Source organism: Dermatophagoides farinae, chromosome 1 (assembly GCF_024713945.1).
Source record: "Dermatophagoides farinae isolate YC_2012a chromosome 1, ASM2471394v1, whole genome shotgun sequence".
NCBI lineage: Eukaryota > Metazoa > Arthropoda > Arachnida > Sarcoptiformes > Pyroglyphidae > Dermatophagoides > Dermatophagoides farinae.
The window spans coordinates 4,501,736-4,527,586 of NC_134677.1; the positions used below are offsets into that span (position 1 = coordinate 4,501,736).

The 25,851-nt window shown below is 27.9% G+C and overlaps 1 protein-coding gene and 1 long non-coding RNA gene across 2 annotated transcripts; one reads left to right on the forward strand and one right to left on the reverse strand.

The window, feature by feature from the left end:
• Window positions 1–349: 349 nt before the first annotated feature.
• On the reverse strand, window positions 350–16,578 carry LOC124491764 (uncharacterized). The gene is made up of 5 exons (XM_075735162.1): window positions 15,568–16,578; window positions 4,284–5,200; window positions 3,444–4,200; window positions 2,140–3,367; window positions 350–1,799 (listed from the first exon to the last, which is right to left on the reverse strand). Exons 1-4 carry the CDS (start codon window positions 15,632–15,634, stop codon window positions 2,577–2,579), a joined length of 2,532 nt encoding a protein of 843 aa, XP_075591277.1. The 5' UTR covers window positions 15,635–16,578; the 3' UTR covers window positions 350–1,799; window positions 2,140–2,576.
• A 5,157-nt stretch (window positions 16,579–21,735) lies between these two features.
• Window positions 21,736–25,728, forward strand: LOC142598187 (uncharacterized). The gene is made up of 3 exons (XR_012832495.1): window positions 21,736–21,954; window positions 22,019–22,081; window positions 25,326–25,728. It is a non-coding gene; the product is annotated as an uncharacterized LOC142598187 (long non-coding RNA).
• Window positions 25,729–25,851: the final 123 nt, after the last annotated feature.

The window sequence follows — 25,851 nt, forward strand, 5'->3', positions numbered from 1 at the left end:
ATCATTCCCCCTTTGTTCCAAATGAAATGATGAAATTTTTATCATTATCAGTGGTGACTGACTCATAAACATATTGTTTATCTGCTTATTATTTTTTTCAAATGTTTAGCCAGCATGTTTTTAATTTCTCTTTTTCTCCTTGTTAATGGACAAATTTTTTTTTGTTCCACTGAAAAGGTTTTTTTTTCTCGAAATGATAAAAAGATGCCCGGAAACATTCATTTTTAAAATGAATGTTCCGTTCTATTTAATGTAGTTGTTGTTTGGTATTCCGTACCAAAGTGAACAAAAAAAAAGTTACCAAAATGAACAAAAAAAAAATCTACATTTGAATTCGCAATCAATAATATATTTACAAATGAATTTTATTATTTTATCATTTTTTTTCAAGTGGAAAAATTTGCAATTATTAATGAAAGATTTGCAACAGAATTAAAAAAGATAGATAGATAGTTTGATATTCTGATAAATTGAATCACTGTTTTGGATTGTCCTGAATGAATTGAACATCAATGTGATATTAAAGTGTCAAACAAGTGTGTAGGTGTCACTGACATTAACATAGGTGTTTGGCATTCAAAAAAGAGTCAAAACAAAAATAACAATAACAAATATATAAAAAAAAATCAAACGCAGGTGTATTATTTTTTGATTTTTATTCATCATGTAAACATTTCATACCTACGTAATTTTGTCTTATAATACAGAGAATTCAATTTTTTGTTATATATGTGTGTCAGTTTGTGTGTGTGTGTGTGTGTGTCAATATGTCTGTGTGTAATGTTTCTGAATGGCAAAAGAAAGATAAAACCAGATGAAATTACATGATTTGAACATGCACAATATATTTGAGCAACAACATTCGTTTGTTCGGATTTTTAAAAACACCCATCGCTTACAAACATTAGATAACATAAATAAGAATGGAAAAAAAGTAGGAAGAAACTACCACACAATCGGAAATGATTACCGATAGTAAACACTGATTTTGGTGTGTTTGCGAACCTGAATCCATTCTAAGAAATGTGAATGAAATTGTTGATAAAGAAATTGATGTTTTCTTTCTGGTGAAATGAAAGATGAAGCATAATGTGTGTATATGTGAAAGTGTGAAACAAACAAAAAAAAACAAGAGAAAAACAAAAAGAAAGAAATTCTACATTCAATGTTGTTGAATGAAGTTCACACAACCAGATTACTATTACCAAACAAAAAAAGTGTAGAGCAGGAAAACTTTTGAAGATTTTTGGACCCAAAATACTATCTGGAAACGATTCGATACGATTCAAGTAAAACAGTCGTCGTCGTCGTCGTCATCATCAACATTGATTTAGTCATTGATTGATTATTTGCAGCTTCATCATCTGATCATCTTGGAACGAACAAACAAACGAAAAAAAAACTTGAAGCTATTGGAAACATACGCAATGTGATGGTGTGTATGGTACAACCAAACGATTTTTAATCAAATTTATTTTCAAGTAGTAGTACTATCTCGAGATTTTTGTTTAACAGATGGATGTTAAAAGTTGTTGGAAAATTGACGACGATGAAAAATCAAAGCTCAAAGTGTAGATAGTGTGTTTTTTTTTCTTGGTAGAATAATCGATCGAATTTGTGACTTTGGTGGAACCACACGGGAAAAACAGCTTTTCTTGGATTGTCTGACTGGTTTGATATTTTTTTTTTAAGAAGGAATTATTCAAAGCATCCGCACATTGCCAAGGAAAATTTTGCTTGATGTTTTTTCTTGAATTTCATTCAAATATGATGATGAGTGAATGTCGTATGAAAGATGCCTAGTTATTTTTTTCAAATAAATAAAAAAAAATTTTTTGTTAATATAATTTATCATAGTAATGCTATTATCATTTTTTTCTGAATGAATGCTGTATATATAAATGTGTGTAGGACTTGATGGAATTTTGATTCTTGAATTAAAAAAAGATTATATTCCAAATGCAACGCTCATTTTTTGGGCAATAAATAATTTTAGAAATGAAAATCGCATCTTTTTTTCTTGCTTTTTGTGTATATATTCAAACTAATCTGATATTTCTGGTAAATGAATTCCAGATGTTCTTGTTTGTGCGTGTGTGTGTGTGCGTGTCTAGTGGTGATTGTCATAATGATTATTACCTTTTTTGTGCAACCGATAAAAATGAAATTTAAAGATTTATTATTATTACATAGTAAATGAGAAAAAAATTTCGTTTGAATTAGAAATGAAAATGAATATTAAGAAGGCTGTAGCGGATGAAGAAAACGAATACGAATAATGATGATGATAATTGATTGGATAGATGAGCAAAAAAAAATAGATGAAAAATTATGTGTGTTTGATATATCAATAATAATCGATTCGGATTTATCGATAATGTATGGAATTTATCAATGAATTTCAAAAAAAAAAAAATTCATCTGGATAATATTTACAACAACGACAAAGAAAAATCAATACTGGAACGAATACTTCAAGATAAATTGTTTGTTTAGAATTATGGGATTTTTTTTTGTTTAAAATTTTCCTCTTCGTTATCAATAAATAAAAAAAAATTCATTTCAATCGATTAGATTTAACCGAAGAAATTCATTTGTGGAATAATGCTCGAACTTTGCGTAAGTGGAATGGTTTCAGTCAATACGGTTGTAACAGTTGTTGGCATTACACTCGTGCTTGTTATCGTACGATATCGTGTACTAAATGCATTATAAACTAATGTATAGACTTTTGATTTGGTCATTGTTGTTTCAGTGACGGTCGTCATCGTTTTCAAAATGGTTGAACTTTGTAAAGTTGGTGTCACTTGAAATTGTGGCATCATACCGAATTGTGTGGCAAACATATTTTGTAATTGTGCTTGTTGCATCATTCCATATTGATTATTATTCGCTATGATCGGAATCACTTCAGTTGTATAAGTGTTTACAAGTTTTTCAGTTGTTCCAGTTGGTTCCAGAATCGTTCTTGATCGTGTTTGACGACCATCATAATAGCTGACCAATTTCGTATTATACAATGTTTCCGTTTGCATCACTTTAGTTGGTTTTGTAATCGTACTATATTGAGTGGGTTGTTTCATTTGTTGTTGTTGTTGTTGTTGTTGTTGTAGACCGATATAAAGTGCGGCTAATTGTGGATTTTGAAGAACAGCTGCTAACAAGAGTGGATTGTTTAAATCGAATTGTTGGGCCAATTGATTCGGTTGCTGTGGAAATGCCATCATTTGTGGCATTTGTCCAGCATTACCAAATACTAAACTCGGTTCAATTTGATTCGATGATCCAGATAGTTGTTGTTGTTGATTATCATCATTCAATATGTTTTCATCTAAAATCATTGGCATTTCTGTAGGCAAAATGTTGGCTGTTGAATGAAAAATTTATAAATAATCATTAATATTGCAAAATTAATGGATGATAAAAAAGGAAAATTTACTTACAGTCGACAGAAGTTGGCTGAATAGTTTGTTGTTCGGCCATTGATAGATCATCTACATCGGTACCATTGATAAATGCAGTATTCATTTCCGGATTGAATGCCGAAGTTGATGTACTATCAATCAATATCATATCACCGGGAGGCAATGTCCGATATGCGGTAATCAGTTTGCGAATGAAAAAACTTTCGGTAACCGTATGACTTTGTGTTGTCGTTCCATCGAATACTGGAACAACGGTTGTACGCATTGTTCTTTCAGTTACCGAATAGGTACGTGAAATGACCAAAGCAGGTGTTTCAGGTACGGATGTAGCTTCAATATTATTGCCAACAATATCTAATGTTGGCTGAATAAGATGGGTATCAAATTCTGATTCAGTCGGATGTAATGTTCGTTCAATAGTGGTGGTCAATGTCAAAGTTTTCACTTGAAGATGATTGCCTTCAACGTGTTGTGTTACTTCACTAGTAATCGTTTGTACTTCTTTGACAACTTTCGACGGATCGATAATTAATTTTTCATCTGGATTCTCTTCAACGGTAGAAGCATCCGTAGTTGATGACAAATTTTCCAGAATTTTTTCTTTAGTCTCAGCATTGATTGATGGTTTCATAGATTCGATATTAGTATCATTATTATTTGTAGTTATTGCTTCTGCTGTTTCGTCTTTAAGTTCCTGTTCTTTTGAATTATAATAATGCTGCATTTCTTCAGCTTGAGTGGCCGGTAATTTTGATTTAAAACGATTCATTTTAACCTAGATAAATAAAAAATAAAATTGATTTTAACCGATTAAGTATTATTATCATAAATTTTCATTTTTCTTTGATTTTCATTTACTCTTGGTGATTGTCTGGGAGGCAAGGTGAATCGTTTCGATCCAAGTATCTTTAATCGTCGTATTTTAATGTTAGGATTGTTGCTATGATTCTCCAAATTATCTTTGCCATCACCATTATTATTTTTACCATTATCATCAGCATTGTCTTTCAGTTTGGCCCATCGTGATTTCAATGGATTCAATTGAAGACGAGCATTTAAATGTCTAGCCTTGGAACTTTCGACCAATTTTATCGATTTAGCACGAAGTGGATGCATTTTTTTGGCCATTCCGGTAATGGCATTAGTTGTATGTTCTTCTTCATTCCGATGATCATCATCAACTCTTGGTAATGGATCTGAATGTCGTTGTTGTTGTTGTTGTTGTTGTCCATGATGATTATGATAGTTATGATGCTGATGATGATGGTGATTTTGATATGGCATTCGAGTTGATCGAACAATTGAATGGTGGCTATAAGTATTAGTCGGTCGTACAGTTGGACTTGATACATCTTCATTTGGTTTTATTTTTGTGGTACTCGATAATATCTGAGCATATTTACCACTAATATATGTACCGATAACTTTTGTTTCATAAACAGTTGTGGAACCTTCATTAATAACAGTACCACCAAGCACAGTAACCAAACCGGTCGGATAAGTAGGAATAACAGTAGGTTTTGTCGGCTTAATTACTTCGGCAACTGGTACACGTGTTGATTCAATCAATGGTGGTTGAGTGGTCGTTATCGATGATGATTCTCGCGTATTAGAATTTGGTGATGGTGTGAATACAATTACGGTACCATCAACGGTCGTTCGAAAATTCAAAAATCCTCTTACAGTAACCGTTGGCATAGCCGTTGCAACGGCAATACTACTCTGTAATTGTGGTGATCCATAATATTGTTGTTGTTGGCTATCGACAATGAAACCTATATTTTTTTAAAAAAAAAATAGACAACAAAACAAAAACATAAATTGATGATTCTAAAAAAGTGTTGACTATGGCTTATTGCCCAACAATCTTATGTATTGAAGTTCTAAGTCAAAATATAAAACAATATTACACATCGATTGACATCCTTGAATAGGCCATGTCGATTCATTCGTGCTTAATACATTGCCTCAACATTGTGTGTGTGTGTGTGTGTGTTCCAACAATATGACTATTCATTCGTTTCAAGGCACATTATTGTTTCGTGTTTCTCCACTGCTTGTCATTGTCAATTTGTTCTTTTTTTTTATTTTCTTTTCATTTCATCAACGCTATCATCGTTATAATAATCATAATAATAACAACAACAACAACAACAAAATAACTTGGTCAGTTGATTATCACTATTTGAGACAACCGTGACAAAAATCATTGTCCTAAATTGATCATATCATCCAAGAAGAAAAAAATATGAAAAAAAACTCCATTGTAATCCATGTATGTAGGTGTATGTCAATTTTAGTAATTTATCAAATGAATAAAAATGTAAACAATGGTTTGATCAAAATGATTGATAATCAACATAAGTAATAATTTGATTTATTTGGCCAAAATATATAATTTTGTTAATGATCGTGATTCAAATGAAATTAATAAAATGTGAATTTTGAATTGCAAATATTAGAAAGAGTATGACAAAAAAAAATCTACATAATTTGTTGTTGTTGGAAAATGAAAAGGAAATTACGGCCCCTTTCATCCGATTTTGTTTGAATGATGATGATTATGATGTAACAATTAGAAAATTTTTTTTTTACTCATCCTCAAAATGTTATGGATGCAATGCGTGCCAATTCAAACTCGATGATACGCTACATGTTTTACACAAGGTGAAAAAAAACATGTTGATGATATCCACAACAGCAAAAAACGAAACAATAATTAGTTGCTAAGTAACTATAAAATATTATCCTGTTGTAATCATCATCATGATAAATATCAGTTTTTATTCCAACTCTTTTAATGTTTCCTGATGAATCGTGTCCGGAAAAACGATGTAGTTAGGTTGAGGTTTTTCACACACACACACACATCTGTGTTTATTACGAAATTTTTTTTCTACATTTTCATCGACAATATTTTCATCGTCGACCAATAATTGTGGCATCGATATTGATGATATCATGAGAAAATTTATGTTCAACTTCATATCATCGACAAATCAATGATTAATATATATATTAACATGGTTAAAGTTTTTTTTTTCTAGTTCGTTATGCCCTGTTCGAGTTTTGAATCTAGAAAATTTCATTTTTACCAAAATGATTAATACATTTGTAAAATTGTTAGAGTTATTTTGTGGAAGACAAAATTTTTGTGCACTAAAATCCTGTATATCCATTAGAATTCATCTGCTGCTGTTTTAGATTATCATTATCAGCAGGCATGAATTTGTTTTTCATGGATTCATCAAGGGCATTCGAAAAATGGTCATATCGTATTTTCGATGATGATCCAGAATGATTAAAACATTATCGTGTAGGATGTAATAAAAAAAAAAAATTGAAATCATGGTATTGTGTAGTTTTAGTGATTAGAGGTTTAAAATGTTTGATAATGACATATCTATGATCATCGATAGCAATGATATTTTCTCTTTGTTTTGTTAGATTTGAACATTTTTTTTCTACATATGAATTTCGCTCATCAATGTATTTATATAAATGTTTTCAAATGTTTTAAGTAGCTATAATTTATTATTTAATCATATGGTCATTTCCTATAAAAATCCATCGAATAACTATTTGTTTTTCGAAATTATAAATTAATTTATTACTTTTGATCATGATCATGATAAGGATTTTGAAATGAATCCAATTGATTTAAATCCAAATTTTCTAATAAGGAATTGCCATCACATTGCATTCATCATCACTAGCTAGTAATTTTAGTAGTTGATGAAAATATTGATCATTATACCGGAAATAATTTTTTTTTCTATTTCTACTTGAGTCATCAATGATATATAAATCCAACTTATGATGATGATAATGTTTGATGACAATGATGTTGAAATGTATTCCATTGTCATGAAAACTAACATAATACTTTCTGACCGATAAATTATTTTTACAAATGGAATTTGTTTGTTTTTTTTTTTGATGTTTACAAATGTCAAATCCAAAAAATGGCCCTGTTTTTTTTCACTAGAATTTCAATCATTTGATTGTTGTTCATTGTCATTTTGTCATTTTGTTTTTTGTATCAACAAAGGTGTCGTAAAATTTCTCGATCATCATTTATTTCATTGTATATACAATAGAGATTATGAAATAAAAAAACATTCCAGAGATACCATTCCTTTTTTTTTGAAAAGTAATAACATTTGAACATTTTTTCCGGTCATTTTTTTTAGTCCAGAGACTGAAACTTAAAAACGACAGCCACAAAATGTCAATGGTTTCATATAATGAAAATAAAAATTAACAGTGACCAAAAAAAAATAGTATTTGAAATGAATGAAATATTTAAGAGGAAATAAAAAAAATGTTGACAATTTGACATCCACATGGAGCAAATACCCTTTCCTTGTGTGGTATTTGAAAATAAAATTGAAAATTTGACAATAGTATATTTTCAATTGTCAAAATGACTTTTTATTTTTTTTTTTACTTTTCTTCTATCTTTGTTCATTTCTCCACAATGAAATGTAATGTAAGAAGAAATAATAAACTTTTGTTTTGAATCAAAAGAATATGAGTCTAGTTTCAAATTATTAGATTCTATTTCCTATCCACTAATAATAAGTAATGGTTACATTTACAATCATTTATGAACTAAATATATTGTAGTTTTTGTAGCAATCATTACTTGATGATGATGATGATGATGATGATGATAATCAAATAAAATGTGAACAAAAAAAAGTGATATTCACATACAATAAAGAAACCATAATCATATCCATTCGTTGACAACATCAGATATTGTTTTTGTCTAATGACTATGGTTCTCATTCATTTTGGATAAAATTCAAACCAATTAATAGAAAGTTTCGATAATGTCGACGTTTATATATATAAAAATCATCTATATCACTAGAATATATTCACAATTGAAAAAAAACGATGATGATTAGCAGCAAGTCATACATTCACTATATGCTCACATATACTTGATCGATGAACGAGCGATAAACGATCCATAAATTGATTGATTATTAATTTAATTAATGATTACAAAGGAAAATTGTTAAATGATCATCTATGCATAGTTACGTTTTTTTGTTTTGCTTTTATTCTTCAATTCTATTATCGAAAATGAATTCAAAGAATCATGCAAAAAAAAAGAAATGATGATGAACAATATTTCATTCATTCTATTCTCAATCTCAACTATGCAGCTGTTTCTGAAAATATTGTCTCATTCAATTCAATATAGCGTAAATGAATAAATGTTCTATAGAAACAATGTGCAAAAAATTTGAATTTAAAAAATCCTTCCATGAATCTATTTGTTTCATTGTAATCCAATTCATTCATTTTTCAATTCAATCATTTCTAGTTTTTTCTTTTTTTTTCTTTTTTTTTTGATTTTCAAAAACGAAAGATGAAAACCAATTTAAAATTCTCGTTTTCTTCAACACACTAGTACGTACAAATACAGAAAAAAAAATCTTTTTGTGATTTAGAAACGGCAAAAGTAATGCATTTTTTCTTGAAAATCTTGTTCTTTAGTCCAATTTTCACATCCGATTCATACCAGTTAATAGGTTTTTTTTCGGTTCTCACAAAAAAAAATCACAAACAGTGATTTAATCCCAGAGCTTTGTTCTCTGTGATGGTGATGATGTACATTATTACATTCAGTCATTCAAATGTTTGTTAGCGTGTGTATAAATAAAATCGTTTTTGAAATTCCTGACACTGATGTTCAGTGATTTGATTATGGTAAGATTTCTTTTTTTGCTTGATCACAAATAGAAGATGATGGAAATGAACTTCTCAATGTATGATAAATTAAGAAGTGATCATCGTTGATTGGATGAACACAATATTACAGAGAAAATAAATCTAACATTGTCTACATTGATCACCGTCAATCAAAATTGAAAAATTTTCTCTGTCTGGTTATATCGATATAAATCTAAATCAAGTCGTATTTGTGCACATGGTCATCGGGAAAAAAATTAAATTTGTTTATGAGGCTAAAAAAACGATAAATTTCAAATTAATAATTTAAATCCAATAAGAAAAAAGAAAATTTTCTATTTTTTTGTTTATTTATCATGAATGCAATGATTTTTTCCAATTTCATCAAATACTGATCTGATATATCGACGAATACTCATACACACACCTTACAAACAATCAGAAAAACAAAACATTTCGATTTGTTTCAATCAAATCGGATCATTTTTTTTCTTTTGAATTCAATAGCGAACAAAAATCAATTAATCATTAATAGTAAAACAATAGTGAAAAAAAAGTTCTAAATGAATGACACTAAAAAAAATTGACAGACGAGGCGATATCTCGCTGTACTGGTCTAGATTCAAGTGCACCACCACCACACATTGGCGAAAACAAATTTTCATTTGGATTTTGTCAACCATTGTTGAGCATTATGAAAATCTTATAAACCTACAGGAGATCATTGAAACCTAATTCATAGACACTTACAAACTGAAAACATGAATTGTCCGAAAACATTATCGTCATTTTGTGATCCAAAAAAACGACTTGTTTTCTACTATTAAAAAATGAATGCAGAAAAAAAATCATTTTTTCTCATTCGTCATTCTATTCTTGAATTCATCCTCGTCAAACATCCTTTTTATTTTGCTTATGAACTCGTTTTATTTAATTTTTTTTCAAATTTTTTTATTGCTTACTCGAAACAAAAAACAAAATAAAATTAGAGCACTCGAGCATGAAGACAAAGTTCTTTTGTATGCCATGATCATCATAACCATCAACATCTTTTCTAAATGATTACGAAATCTGACTGACAAAAGCTGTGAACAGAATGTTGTTTCACATGGATCCCATTGTAATCAGGCCTAATTGTCACAAAGGTAAACAACTGTAAATCATGAGCATTCAACATGTTGAATAGCATTCAAGTTAAAACATATTTTGTGCTGATCGTTTTGAGGAAATAGTTTTACATTTTAAAGATTTATAGTTGTTTTTTGATTTATCTTTGACTGCAAAATAAACAATTACTGCCAGCTGTTTTTATATTAGTGTAGAAAAAATTCAACATAATTTATCAGCATAATCAAATATATATTGCATTGCAGAAAAATATGACAAAATTTTGATTGATTTTGAAAAAAATGCTGTTATCAATCATAATTCAGTTGCTTTTTTTTCTAGATCCAGTAAAATTGTGGTATTCAGTTTATCGATTATTTGCATTGATAATATCTATCATTAAATAATGATGGATATTTTTTTTAGTAAATTAGGTTGATATATGTCTGTTCAATTGGATTGAATGAGTGATGACGTGTGCTTTATCATCATGCAAATTATTATAGTTGATCGAAAATTTTGTATAGCATCTTGAATATAATCGAATAAAACTATTGAATTTTGTTTTTGCAACTACATGACCACATGTCGTTTTTCAGTTTTTTTTTTCTTAAGATTTCATTTCATCAATCTTCGATTTATGCAAAACGAGAGAAAATGATGACTTTTTGTCGTTTTTTTCTTTTTTTCCCACAGAGATGCAACTTGAAATCAAACTTACATAATGGTTATATGTTTGTCCAACGTTAATAAGGTTAATCCAAATGAAAGATTTTCCAATTCGATTTGGATTCGATTCATTTCATAAATATAATACATTTTCATTCATCATTTTCATCCAATTTTCAAGATTAAGGTCTTATATTCATAAATCTTCTGTGTTGTTTTTTTTGTTGTTGTTGTCATTCGATTTCATTAGCTATTTAATCATTTGTTTCATATATGAGAACACTCACACACACACACACAAAAATGAATCGTTCATTTTGAAAAAAAATCGTGGTAGATATTCATTCATTTATCATTATTAAAATCCATAGACAGATAATTTCGGCCAGATAAATATAGTGGCTATGCTAGAATTTGTTTCAATAATTGTTTCAAATCGAAAGTATTTGTTTGAATATTTGGAATTTTTTTCCATGGTTTCAAGAGCTGTCCATCTAGATTATGTATGTTATTTATTATATTCAATCGAGTGCAATCGCGTGCATCACAATAAAGATAATATAATCAAATGATAATCAAATTCGATCAAATGTCGTTCAAAATGTCAAGATGTGGTCACTATAAGATTTTTTTTTGTTTTCATTTTCTCTTCCTTTCTCATCAAAGATAATTATTTTCTGCATATGAAAATCTTTGACATGAACGAATGACAAGTGGATCACTACTTGTTGTTGTTAAATTTTCTAAACAAAAAACAGAGTGACATATTCTTCATATGGACACACGATGACTTCCTTATTTTTATTTTCTTTATTGAATTGAGACTCGTTGCTGCTCAGTATGAAAAAAAAACATTCGAATGAGAAACTTTATGTAAAATATTTGTATAAGATGAGAATATCACTATGTTGTGATCAAATTTTTAACCATTATAAATTATGATCATTTAGCCCTGATTTGAATGATGCTCAAAAAAATTGAAACATTACATCTGGGACATTTGTAATGACACCACACAACATGAGTTCAAATCGTAAAAAAATTTGTTACAATTTGATACATTTAACGAATTTTTCAAATGAAATAAAATAAAACAAAATAGAATAAAAATTTTCTTATCATTTGAATGATTATAAATAATAAATTAATTAAATTTTTCTGCCAAAATTTTTTTTTATGAAATCAATCATTGACTCTGTTAATGCATGCTTTCGATAATTAATCAATTTATAAACAAGAAATCATCAACATTATAAATGTTTTCACGTGTTTTTGTTGTTTTTTTTGTGAAACTTGAAACCGAATCCAAAATGATGCATTTCATTATTCAATATTTCAAAATAAATGATTGTTTATTGCATAGAAATGTAAAATCTAATTAAATAAATGATCATAAACATGATGTTATATGATTGTTGGCATTTTTGTTGTTGTTGTTGCTGCTGTTTTTAATGTCACCAATACGTCTTTTTTAACCTTTGTCTTGAATGTTTAATTTTTTTTTGTTGATTGAATCTTTGCAAATCATGATTTATAGATTGAGAAAAATATTTCTATAGATTTCAAATTCATATAATCACATAAACTTTATTATTCATTTGTTGAACGTGATTCAATAATTAAAATGCAATATCCGTCCTTTGATTATTGATAAAAATTTTTTCTCATATGTGATATATTTATTTTTATTGTCTGTTCTCGATAGTAAAATGAATGATATCACTTTATTTAATCCTAGATTTTAGCAAGAGATGTAAAAAAAAATTTTCTGATATCATTTAGTTTCATTAAATTGATACAAGTTTTTTTTCGCTTGGCTTATATATGAACACAACAAACCGATTTTGATTTTGATTAGATTTTCGGTTTTCATTTCATCATCATCATCATCATCATTATTGTCCTTCGAATGACTCGATTGCTTCCGGCTTATCCAAAATAGAGAAATCTAAATAGCGTTATCGAAATTATTCGACCGCAAATCTTTTGATTTGATGGATTTTCATCTTGCAAACCGAAGCAAGAGGATTTTCTTTTGCTCATTTTCTCTAATATTGAGAATAGTGGATTATTTTTAGTTCAAACAAGATGTATAATGAATGAATGAAATAAAAATGATTGTTTGAATGATTGAATGGATGGTCGAATGATTCATATACACACACACACACACAAACACACACACACAATCACGCGATAAACAAATCTTAAAATCTAAATCAAAACAAACTTATAGATACACAAAGAAATGTGGATACGTTTTTGATTATTTTGCCTACGCCATTACTTTTTCCGTGAATCATTTGTGTTTCAAAAAAAAAAAAAAAATTTATTTTGCCTTTTTCATTGTTTGTTTTCTCTATTCACATCTCCATCATCATCATTGGTACAATGGTGAAAATGATTTTTATCTAGACCAGTGTAAATTTTTATATTCAACATTCAATTCAATTCTTTTCAATGATTGCTGTGGATTGAAAATTTTTCATTTTTACACACTGTTCTAAATAGTGTTATGAAAAATTTTTATTTCAAATGACGATAATTTAATTCACATTCATGCCATTCAATTAAGATTATGTCACACATATTATTTTTTTTTAAATATGTTTGACAGCTTTTATAGATTGATTGATTGCTTCAATTGATTGAATCAATCATTCAACGCTTGCACGCAAAATTTTTTCATACCTAAAGGGCATGACAATAATGTTGATGATAATAATTACATGGTGTTAATCACCTATGTGTTTGAACAATGATTGTATTCGAAAAAATGATTGATCAATTAGACAAATAATCGATATTTGACAATTTTGTAGTCATTCATAAATGAATAAATGGTTTAGGAGGAGCATGGTTAGAAAAAAAACAATACGTTCATTTGTTCGCGATAAATGGTGAAACTTTTGCACGTGTACAATTAAATACGTGCCCGTGTAATAAAACGATGGTGATGATATAAAAGAAAAGAAAATATTCATGAAGGCGTCTTGTTTTTTTGTTTCTTTCTTACAAAGAACAAAAGAAATTCAAAGTTATTGTTTTTTTTACTGTGGTATTTCAAGGTTCGAATGTTTATGTTCGTATGATAATAAATCATTATCTTGTTTCCAAAACGGTTTTTATTTCAATATGATGAATTTTTTTTCCATTTGAAAAAAAAACAATCTCTGTTGTTATTCATAGTTATCCTATATAATTTATGAAGAGCTGTTTCAACTGATTTTTAATTCACAATCGTTTTTTTTGACCAAAATTACACTACCAGGTTTAAATGAATATAACCATCATTACATACAAACAAAATAATTATTGTCAATGAAAATGATTAGATGATTGTGATGAGGACCAATTATAATTTCATCATTAACAAATAATCACCCAGAAGCTTTTTCTTTTGGTATTTTAAGACAAGAATTCATGACGATCTTGCATCTTTTACATGATGTGAGAATTTTAACTTTTACGTGACCAGATTGACAATGTATGACGCCAACACGTAACGACACGAATCTGTAATAAGGAGAGAAAATAAAATCATGTCTTCTAACGAGTAGAATGCCACACTCAATCGTCAATTATATCTAAAAAAATTTTTATTTCACTACCATCTTTGACTAATCTATATGGAATACTAATGACCAATAAATTTGATGATCATCTTGAATCACCAAAAAAAAAGAAATGATAATTAATCTTCTTTTTCATTTTTACTTTTGCTTCATGTGTTCAGCATGAATGAATAAATGAATCTTGATGATGAATATTATATTCATTAATTTGAGTGTGAAATTTATCAGTTTAATAACAATGTTCAAAATATAAGTAGTGTGAAAAAAAAAACAATAGAAAAATAGTCGAAGGTCCACCTAAAACTCATTTTTCTTCACTCTTGAATCCTTCAAATAAAGATCACAACTATCATTAGCATAAAATAATGAACGGATATTGATTCGTTGTTGTTGTTGATGATCTTATTTTTTGCATTCAAGATCTTCATCGCATTTGTTTCTAATTTATTAGTTGCTATACGCTTCTTCAAAATTCTAAATTTTTCAAATGACATTGATGATGGAAAAAAATTGGCAATATTGTAACAAAATCAAATGGATAATCATCGTTAATTTTCCATGAAAAATTTCTCATTACTTTTTATTTATGGAATGCAGAAAATTATGCAACAATAACACAATGATGATTTTGAACATCATCTTATTTTCTTACGATCTTTGGCAACTAAAATACGAAAAGTTTTTCTCTCTGTATTGACAAAATAGTTGACATTGAATAATAGACCAATGGAAAATGGTCTCAATTCAATGATCTGGATAGCTGATTGTCATCATCATCATCATCATCAACGAAAAAGCATGTATTGAAACCGACATTTATTTATATCACAAATGAATGACACATATACACTTATATATAGTGAAATGATCCCAAAAAAATGTCAATTTTTTTCATTTGAAAGTTACGGTCATGTACAAACTTGTATCATGTTTACCGAAATTATTTCACTCAAAATATATCATATAATTATCGGATTATTGAGTCTCAACATAATAATGTATAATGTTTTTTTTTCATTGTCAAACAAGAACTTTAAATAGGTTGAATTTGATTCCGTTCTGGTTATATGGCTAACACTTACCAAACAACAATAATAATGGTACAAAAAATGTTGAAAAAAATAATGATGATGATGATTTTGAAAACATTATTATATGATGTTTAATTATTAATTGACTATGTTCTGTAAATAAAAACTGTTGTAATGTTTCTTTCGTTTGGATGAATTGATAAATTAATCACATGGAAATTTAAAATCAAAACAAATTGGCACATTTATGCATGTGTTGCATTTGAAATACACTTTGTATAAGCTTGTTGAACACATTGATATTAGACAATGGACACTAAATTAAATATCAGAAAAAAGCAGGTAGCATAATGTTGACAGTTTGTTTAGTTTTATCAGCGATTATTATCAATTTGAAAATAAAATCACAGTTTACAGTTGCAGATGTTATTCATTTACATTCAATTATAGCATAGATCTATTTCACTTGACAATACGTAAAATAATTCAGAAAAAATTTTTTTTTAAAAAAGAGCCAGAAGAAAAAAATCGGTCAACAATTCAATAATTGATTGGTTGTACCGGTTATTGAGAGAAAGAAAGAGACGGTTTTTGTAGCTAAAATTAGCTGAAAAAAAACAACAGAAAAACTAGTTTCATAAAAACAATCACTGTCGCAAATGACCGATAATCTTCGGGTATTTTGATTTTGTTATTGTGGTATAATAAATCTCATGATTTTTTTTACACAGATTTGAACAAGATTATCTTGATAGAGAGAATTGTTGATCTTTGAGATGATCCTGGCTCATGATTTTTTTCGTATTTTTGTTTGTCAGGGTAAAGATGAGAGAGAGAGAGAGAGAGAAAGAGAGTGGTATTATCTTGCACAAATATCGATTGGTAATGATACCCGATTATAAAAAACAGCAAAAGTGTTCATTTCTCTTTTCACTCATTCTATCTAGAAATGAGAATTTTTTTTGTCGGTACACTTCAAGTCATACACTTGCTGGAAATAAACAGGTAAATCTGAATAAACTATTTGTGACTTGTATCATCTATCAATGGTCTGGATGGTTTAATGGATGTTTCTCTATACGAATATAATGAATGAGGTTTTCGAAGAAACATTCCCTGTGAGAGAGTAATAGCTATCTCTAAAGAGAGACTTTCTCTCATTCTCTTCCATTCACTTTCTCACATTCAATTTCGAACCAAAAGAGAAATATGAATTTGTCTTGAAGAAACAAAGAACAATAGGACGGTTTTTTCTACAATCTAAGGAGAATACGATACATTAGATAAATTTGACAGTTTGGAAGCTTTCCATCTTCAGGATGTTCAAATTTTATATATCTATCAAAGTTTGATTTACACAGAATCTAAAAGAATAACTTTCATGATATGAACCTTGAACCATTTTGAAAATATGAACAAATAAAAAGTAGTCATGATGAATAGTCAAACATAATGTTTCAACAATCGAAATCTTTCATATTAGAACATCATTTTTTGACCATCATCAAGATGAACATGATGATCATTTCAAATTTAGCCACATCAAATAGCTATTGTTCATTCTGTGACTGGCACTTGTGGTCATTTTTTAATAGATGATCCATGATGATGATGATAATGATAATGTGAAAAACTAAGCCTACTGATGGTAACAATGAAATGATTTTTGTTCATCCCATTTTCATTTTCACACGGTCACGATTATCATCATCATTATTATTGTCTTTGTCGGCTAAAAATCTTTTCAATCTATTTTATTTAATCCATACTCATTTCATATACTAATTATCATCAAAATCAAAGTTTCGTTCTTTTTTGTTACTGTCAAAATATTCCAACATTTCACCAAAAAAAACTGTTTATTTGAGCCAATTAATTTCCTTTTTATTTTAAGAACTTTTGCAATATACAAAAATCCATCATAACAATAGAGATTCAGATCTATCTTTTCAATCGCTTTGGTCATCAATCATGTTTCAGGAACAGTTAGAGTTTCGCAAGATCATGTAAATGATACAAAACAAAAGATTGTTTGTCCATTAGACATTCTTTCTAAATTATTGTTTATTGTTGTCCAATATATAAATGCACATTAATATTTGTTTATATTTATATTTAAAACAAATGTTTGTTTCTGCGCCAAAAATCAATCGTATGATCTTTTTTTTGCTTTGGAGTCAAATCAAATCAATTAATCGATTATTCGGAATGAAACAAACAAAAATTCAATGCTAACAAGGAAAATAATAAAATTACTAGAAATATACGGGTGAAAGTGCTCGCTTGGTGTTCCAGAATCATTATTATTATTACTAAGTAAACAACAAGACTAACAGTTTTAAATAAAAACTTGACATGGAAATGGACTTAAAATAAACAGCAGGTGTTTAGACCTACATATATGATGATGATGATGATGATTAAAAAGTGTCAAGATGATTGATTTGAAAAGAAAACGCAAAAATCAATTTCAGTTTCCTTTGGTGTAAGACATCCGAATTTTGAATTTTGCTGATGCCTCAGGTAATTATTGTATTGTTATTATATTCATAATTGAAGAAAGACGAATGCGATTATAGTGGACATTTTCACTCATTACACGACAAATTGACCTTTGTATGAAAAATCTCATACGATTGACACAATGATTCTTCTTTCATATAATTCAAAACATGATGTTAAAAACAATGTCTATGTGTCGATCAATCGATTTAGTCAAAACATGAATGTGATTGTGGTCGATGAATTTTCAAAATACAACAAGACCGGCAATCATTCAAACATTTTTCTTCTTGATTAATTGAATTTTGTTTTTTTTCTGTCGCATCATATATAAAATCCATGTTTGATGATAAAAATCCGTGAACAATCATCAACGACGATGACGACCTTGTTACCTTGAAATAGGCGGTTCATCGATTTTTCTTTTTTTTCGTGTATTCAATATTGTTATTTTTCAATAAAATAACAACGAATCTCTCATTTTGGTTATGTGAAAAGAATGAAATAAAAAAAAAAGACTGTTGAATTCAGATCTGATCGATTGATCGATGAAATGAATGCAAAGGTTTGGCCATTGGAACATTTGATAGAAAAGTCATAACAATAATGATATGATAAACAAATAAGATGCATATGGTTAATAATGGTGGTGGTATCCATACAACAAAAAAATTTCTTCAATATTGATTGTGTGTGTGTGTCAGTTATTTCTTTCAAGGTCAATGATTGATCTACCTTTTTTCATTTTGTTTTTATCGTTCTGCCCCTCGATTGTCATTAATTTTTTTAAAGAATAGTGTGTTATTAAAATATAGTTTTTTTTAATTCTTGTGAGACAATTTCAATTATTATGTTTGCTGTGACCATGTCACTTTTTCTTTTGATAATTTTTTACAGGATTTTGTCGTGACATAATTTTTTCTTAATAATAATAATGATGGGATAATAATTTGTCATCATTATTAGAGGCATTATAAACTTGAAACTCAATTTCAAGATGAGCAACAAATAATTATTTCCTATTCTCATCATAATTATACAATTTTTTTGGACATTTATTGTCCGCTAGAAAAATGATGGCTATTTTTTTCAAAAAAAATAAATGATTTTAATGAAATGGTCAAAATATTAAGCTTTTATTATTATGAAAAAAAATTGATGAAAAGTCTTCCGGAAAGTGATGATTTTTTTTTCTTTTTCTTCCTTTGTCATTTACTTTTACAATTTTTTTTGCCATCTTGAATTCAATAATTCTATTTGCACAACAATCGTTTTAGATTAGAAAAGAATGCAAGCATTTATGATTTAATCTGTAAATGTGTATGTGTATCTCAGTTTGGACATACCGATAAAAAAAAGTGAACAGTATATGAAAAAAAAATCAATTCAAAGCTTTTTTGAAAATAAAAGTTTTTTCTTTCATTTCTAAAATTTCGTCTATTTCAAGTTTTCCGTTTTGGACAATGGACATATTATGCCAGAATTGGGCATGAAAGTAAATCCATAAATCCATCTTTTCAACCTACACACTCCAAAGTTGTAGGCATAGAGAATTCAATTTCTCATTTTTTTCCTTTACAAAATATTTCATCCGTGGACAAATACGTTGTTGATTGATCAATAGATCATCGATTCAATCATCAATCTATATTTGCTTGAATATTCGAAATATTCATACATACAAACAATATAATTCTGGTAACAGCCTATTTTAAATAAATAATCAGAAGCCAAACATAATTATATTCTTAATTTCATCAAATTATTCAATACACACCCATGGTTGTTTGAAAATAATAAATCATCAAATTCGATTTTGATGTAAAAAAAAGAGAGAAAAACACATTTTGACCATTGTTTCATAATAATTGAATTTATTGGGAAAATATTTTTTTTGATGATTATGATCTATGATTAATCCAGTATTTAGCAAATAGTAATTTTCATAACAATTTTTTTCAATTAATATGGGCAATCATCATTCTATTGTATTATGATATTCAATGAATTTTTTTTTTCGATTCACATTTTTAAACCCTATGTTTAAACAGTGACCATTGTTAGATACAATTTCGTTGTATTAATAGAATACAATGATTGTCCATCATGATGCTGTGATTGTATGCTCTGAATGTGAAAAATTGTGTTAATATAATTTTAGAATATGAAAATTGAATTAACATATTCATCATATAAATATGATTATTATTATTGAAACATTTTTTTTTGTCGATTGATTATTATTGGATTGCCAAATTTTCTATTCATTCTGTCAAATCGACAAATGCTTTTCATATGAGGAAAAAAATGGACCACCAACAAATGACCAAAAATGAAGGCCAGTTAATGGGGAAAATTATTAAATTGTTAATGCATTTTCAGTTTGTTTTCATTTGTGAAACCATCTTTTTTTCGAATGTGTAAAATCACATATACAGACAAAAGAACAAAACTTTTGAATACACAATCGTCGGAAAGATATTCCAAGGTTCACAATATTGCATTCAATTTTGCCACTTTGTTGGATTTCCAACTTTTAGCTGACCAAATTCGATTAAGTATACGATGACGGTGATGAAACCAGATCGCATAATAATTTTAATTGAAAAATTGATTAGTCACAAATTGTTTCCATGTTTTCATCAATTATTTCTTTGATACGATGATGATTGAATGAAAATCCATTTATTTTCTTTTTTCAATATACCATTGATGATTGATTGAAATCATTGTGTCCCTGAATTTTGGAATTTTTGTTTGAAAGGCGGTGGTTACAGATTACAGAGAGACAAGTCATCTAATGAAAATGAATTATATTGATTATTTAAATTTGATGGAAAATTTCAATTTTACTCTCAATCAATTGTCTGATTACAATTCGAAATGAATATTGGCCAGAATTCATTAAAAAAAATGAATTAACAAATGAAAATTAGCGGTTTTTACATATTTTTCCGGTTTTGAAAATCTATTTTAATATAAATTTAACTATATTAAATTGAATTAATTAAAACAAATATGTTTATTTGATATACACATTACTAGAAGCTTATTCTCCATAATTGGTAATTTGTTTGATGTTCTTTAAACTTATAAAATTTCAAATTCAATATTAGTCGTTTTAGTTTAACTTTAATTTTAGACAAGTTTGATTGAAGCTTGATTGTTGTTATTTTATCATTTGTTTTCTTTGTTTCATTTGTTTTTGTAATATATTCATAGAACAATAAACCATACCATTCGTTATTATTACTATTATTAATATTTTAGTAGAAAATAAATGAAGAACATTGTCCTTGTAGCGTGAAAGTTGATTATAAATGAGCCAAATTAAAATGCCAACAACAACAAATAGCTAATCCAGACATCTGATTCAGGGTCCCATTTTATTTGGGGTGGTATAATCATAATGAATTTTCTATTGGTAAATTGTAATTGGTGTTTTTGTTTGTTTGAATTCTGAAATCATCATTAAATCTATTAGCATACAGCTGATTGAAAATTTTGTTTACAACACAAAAAAAGCTTTGTAGTGTGTGGTATGTGTTTTGTGAATGAATCTTCAATTTTCAACAATTTGGGAACCTTCAAAACAAAAAAAAAAGAAAATTGTTTGATGAAAAAAAGTTTAATGCCCTAGAAAAAAAAATAATTTTCTATCTGCAAATTCATTTTCACGCCATGTTACCTATCGCAATTGGCCTCGTGATTCATATTTTAAAATTTGTTTTTGCTGAGAAAACTTTTGCAGCTTTTTTTTCATTAAACATTAATCGCTTCATTTTGCCAAGATATGCATTGTTATTGTTGTTAACGTTGATGATGACCATAAATTTTTCATTTTCGTCAAGGAAGTGATGAAAATTTTTACTGTTTATTTTGTTTGCTTGATACCACAAACAATTCAATTTCATAAATTTTTGTGAAAAATCGCAGGCAATTTTCCATAATTCTTAAAAATTAAAGAAAAAATAAGATAGTTTATTTTGTTTTTCCATAGGTTATCAATGATTTGTTTGATTTAAATAAAATCTTCCCACATCTTGCCAATCCAAATTTAAAGGTAAGTTTTGTTTAATTATTATAATCAAATTCATATTGATTCTATTTTATCAAAATTTATTAGTCACTATTTTTCAATAATTAAAATACAAAAAAAATTGATTTATGGTTTCCAATTATCTGACCAATTCAATTACAATGATATCAAAATAAATGATTTTATCATTAGCAATCAAATAGGTGAATCTAATGATTGCACCATTTTTTTTTCACTGTATATCAAATATGAAATCAATGGGCGAATCGAAATTCATTGATATTATGGAAATTGAATTAATTCAATCTGTTGCATGAATATGTTGCAATTTTCATTCATCTAATTTGGAAACAAAGAAATCATTGATTTTTACAACAACTGGACAGGAAACTGAATAGACTCAAAATTTTTGTCAATGTGAATGAACATCATCATTGGTAATAAAATGATAAAAATAATAAGAATTCATCACATTCACTGAGTTGGCCTTAATATTACCAGGATATCGATTTCAATTCAAATAGATAGCGAATTCAAACAAACAATTATGTCAAACTAAACTCGAGAAAAATTCGACAGTTCGAGTTTGCGTGTGAATAGTTTTTGTTCATCTGTCTATCATCAAATGTTGTGCGTGTGTTTGTTGAATCAGAAAAAAACCTCGGTAACAGTAATTAACTGTCCATCATTCGAAATATCGATCCACTTTTGAATCTGATCGATCGATCCATTTGGAACGCCATAGTTGTCGTTTTTTCTTGCTACGATCTTGATAACAAACAACAAATTCGAAATCAAAATGAATGTAATCATTGAAGCGATGATGATATGATTGCACAGTGTATACACAATGTTAGTATATGTCATTTTTTTTGGTCTGACAATCTCCGGTCTATAGTTAAGATTACGTCTTTTTGAATCCAATTAGTTCAATAATGATGATGATAAGTTCATGTTTAAAGTTTATATTGAAATGATGGTGGCACGCGTACGTCATTCCAATTGTTCATTTGAACAAGTGGGGAGATGAAAATTACTCAAACAAAAATAAAATGAAAACATTCATCCTGTCAATTCTTATATAAAAAATAATACGAATAATAAAACCTCAAAAGAAATTGGTCTGTCATCATAACCAACATTATCATCATTTGATATGATCATGATTTAAATTGTATTAGTAGAATAATCGATACAGACAATCGAATTTTATGACAAGTTGCTGATATCTTTCATATTACATTCGACAAATTTTTTTTGATGATGATTACAAGATCATCAGTTATTTTTGAATTCTGTCAATATTTTTTTTTCATTACACATCTGAATTAATTGTGAGAAGAAACAACAGAATAAGATTGAAAAATTGTAAATTTAAAATACTGGAAAAAAATGCTAAACACACAGAGCGCAAAAATTCATTGAATTAAAATCTTTTTCTTTGTGTGTCAGTGTATATATAACTTTTATATGTGAGTAGTGTATAGCAACAATAAACATCATAAAAAATGAGAAAAAAATGCCAAAATACATCATACATTCATTGAATATCCATACATCAATGCTTTGTTTGTTATTACCGGCCAACCAAACATGGACCATCATCATGTCTTCACATACACAAATGTTCATTGTCATTGTGTCGGTCATTTTTTTTTTTAATATTTATTCCATTTGAAAATTGATCCAATGGATGTGAATCTGCGTTTGACAGAAGAAGCACACACACACGTGCATCTCATTATATATTTTTTTCCACATCATCATCATTTTATTATCATCATCATCATCATATATGATGATAAGAGCAATTCAAATAACCAAAATCGAAAAGAATAGTTGATCTTTTTTTCATCGCTTTCATCCATACATACATTCATTCATTCATTGTCAATTGACAATTCATTGACAATAACCATGGTTAAAAGGAGGAGACGAAGAAAAGATTTTCATTTTCTAAAGTTTCACAAACCGATCGTCGACCATTGCGATTTTCACAGTATGATCAAGATTCGATATTGAACGGCCAATGACTCTTGAAATAGAAAAAGAAAAGAGCAGATAATTTTTTTTTCTCTATTGAGTTTAACGATGATATCACTGTCAGAATCATTATATAAGACTTGAAAAAAAATTCTCAAAAAAAAAAAAAAACGAAAAGAACCAAGATAACACCACCAAAATGTTCACAACTTTTTTTTGTTGTTGTTAGTATAGAATGTAAGAAACATACTTATGAACGAGAAAAAAAATCGATTTATCATTCAATTTTTTTTCACTCATTCGTACTATATTCGTATTCGTTAAGAGTATTGTATACAAATACGAATTTATCTTTCAAATGATGGCAACAACAACGTTCTATTTGACTTAAATCAAACACTTTCATCCATTACAGGCGATGAAATGATGATGAGTAATTTTATTATTTAGAAAAATATACATTTGATTGTGTTTAAAAAAAAGTAGTGAAAAGAAAAAAAATATTAAAAAATGATATCCACTAAGGTCAACTAACTTGTTTTTTTTTTGTACCTACATAAACATGATTAAAATGAATGTCTATAAACATTGCATCGAACATTATATGCAAATTGTATTGTGTTACTTTTTTTGGTGCGTCATCATCATCACAATAATTTCCATTGTAGCATCCTAAAATAGGCGTCCTCATTATCATTATTGTTTGTAGGATGTTTTGGTGGTTTTATGTGTACGAAATTAATTAATCCAATGTTTGACATTGACATTTTATATGATGGAAAAAGATGAATGTATTTTGGAGAACAGATAAAATAATAATATACTATAGTCCAGTAATGTACTGCAATTATCTACACACGGTAATCGGATCCACAATAATAATAATAATAATAACAAACAAAAAAATGCAGATGAAATTCAATTTTTATTCAAATGTAATTCAATATCATCCATTGCTGAGTGTTTAATTTCGATTAAATTCATTTTTCTAATATTGTGATGATGGTTCCAAAAACATTTCATCACCATACTCAATCAATTCAAAATAAAACAAAAGTCAATCACATATAATCTCATGTCTAACACTAAAGTTTATATAGGTGTTGAATATTATGAAATTCGGAAATTGAAATTATTTTTTCTGTTTTCTGTGTTGGAATCTTTTGATCACGAAATCCAATATCTGGATGTGGTATGAAAGTAAAAAATTGATTGATTAACCTTGGATAAAACAAAATCTGATTTAAATTAATTTTTCTTTTTCTTTTTTTTTGTTGTTGACTAGACGATCATCATCATCAATGGTTATTATTAATGGTAAGGATAATGACATGAAATGAATTGGTCTTTCTAAAATATATGGCAAAATGGCATTGAACAAACGTGAAAAACGAAAAGATTATTCCGGTGAATGATGAAACTTAACATTTTTTTTCAACTTTTCCTTAATTATTGATTTGAATTCGATGATGAAGAAAAAAAATTGGTTTCCTTATCAAGTGTTTCATAGTTCAAATAAATAATATATGTTTATTCATTCAATGTATCTTAATTTTCATATTGTTCCACTACGATTTCATTTTTTTAAAAGAATGTTTCATTTTAATTTTCGAACAGACACACGCACACACGCAGAAATTAATTCTCAGGGACAGAATCCATTTTTTTTCATCACTTGTCTAAAATTAGAAATTGATTCTTGTCATTATTATAATATAATATGAAATTATAGTGTTGTATACAATGTAAATCTACAATGATATATATGGCGACAAACATTTTATTCAACAGTTGGTTATAATTTATTGTTA

What these genes read in the sequence shown, in the direction of transcription:
- LOC124491764 (XM_075735162.1), bottom strand. Translation starts at nt 15,634, where the DNA reads ATGTTTTCAAAATCATCATCATCATTATTTTTTTCAACATTTTTTGTA. An exon ending in CTCCCAGACAATCACCAAGA is followed by an intron (nt 4,201 to 4,283) that starts GTAAATGAAAAT and finishes TTATTTATCTAG; the next exon opens with GTTAAAATGAATCGTTTTAA. An exon ending in TCAGCCAACTTCTGTCGACT is followed by an intron (nt 3,368 to 3,443) that starts GTAAGTAAATTT and finishes TTCATTCAACAG; the next exon opens with CCAACATTTTGCCTACAGAA.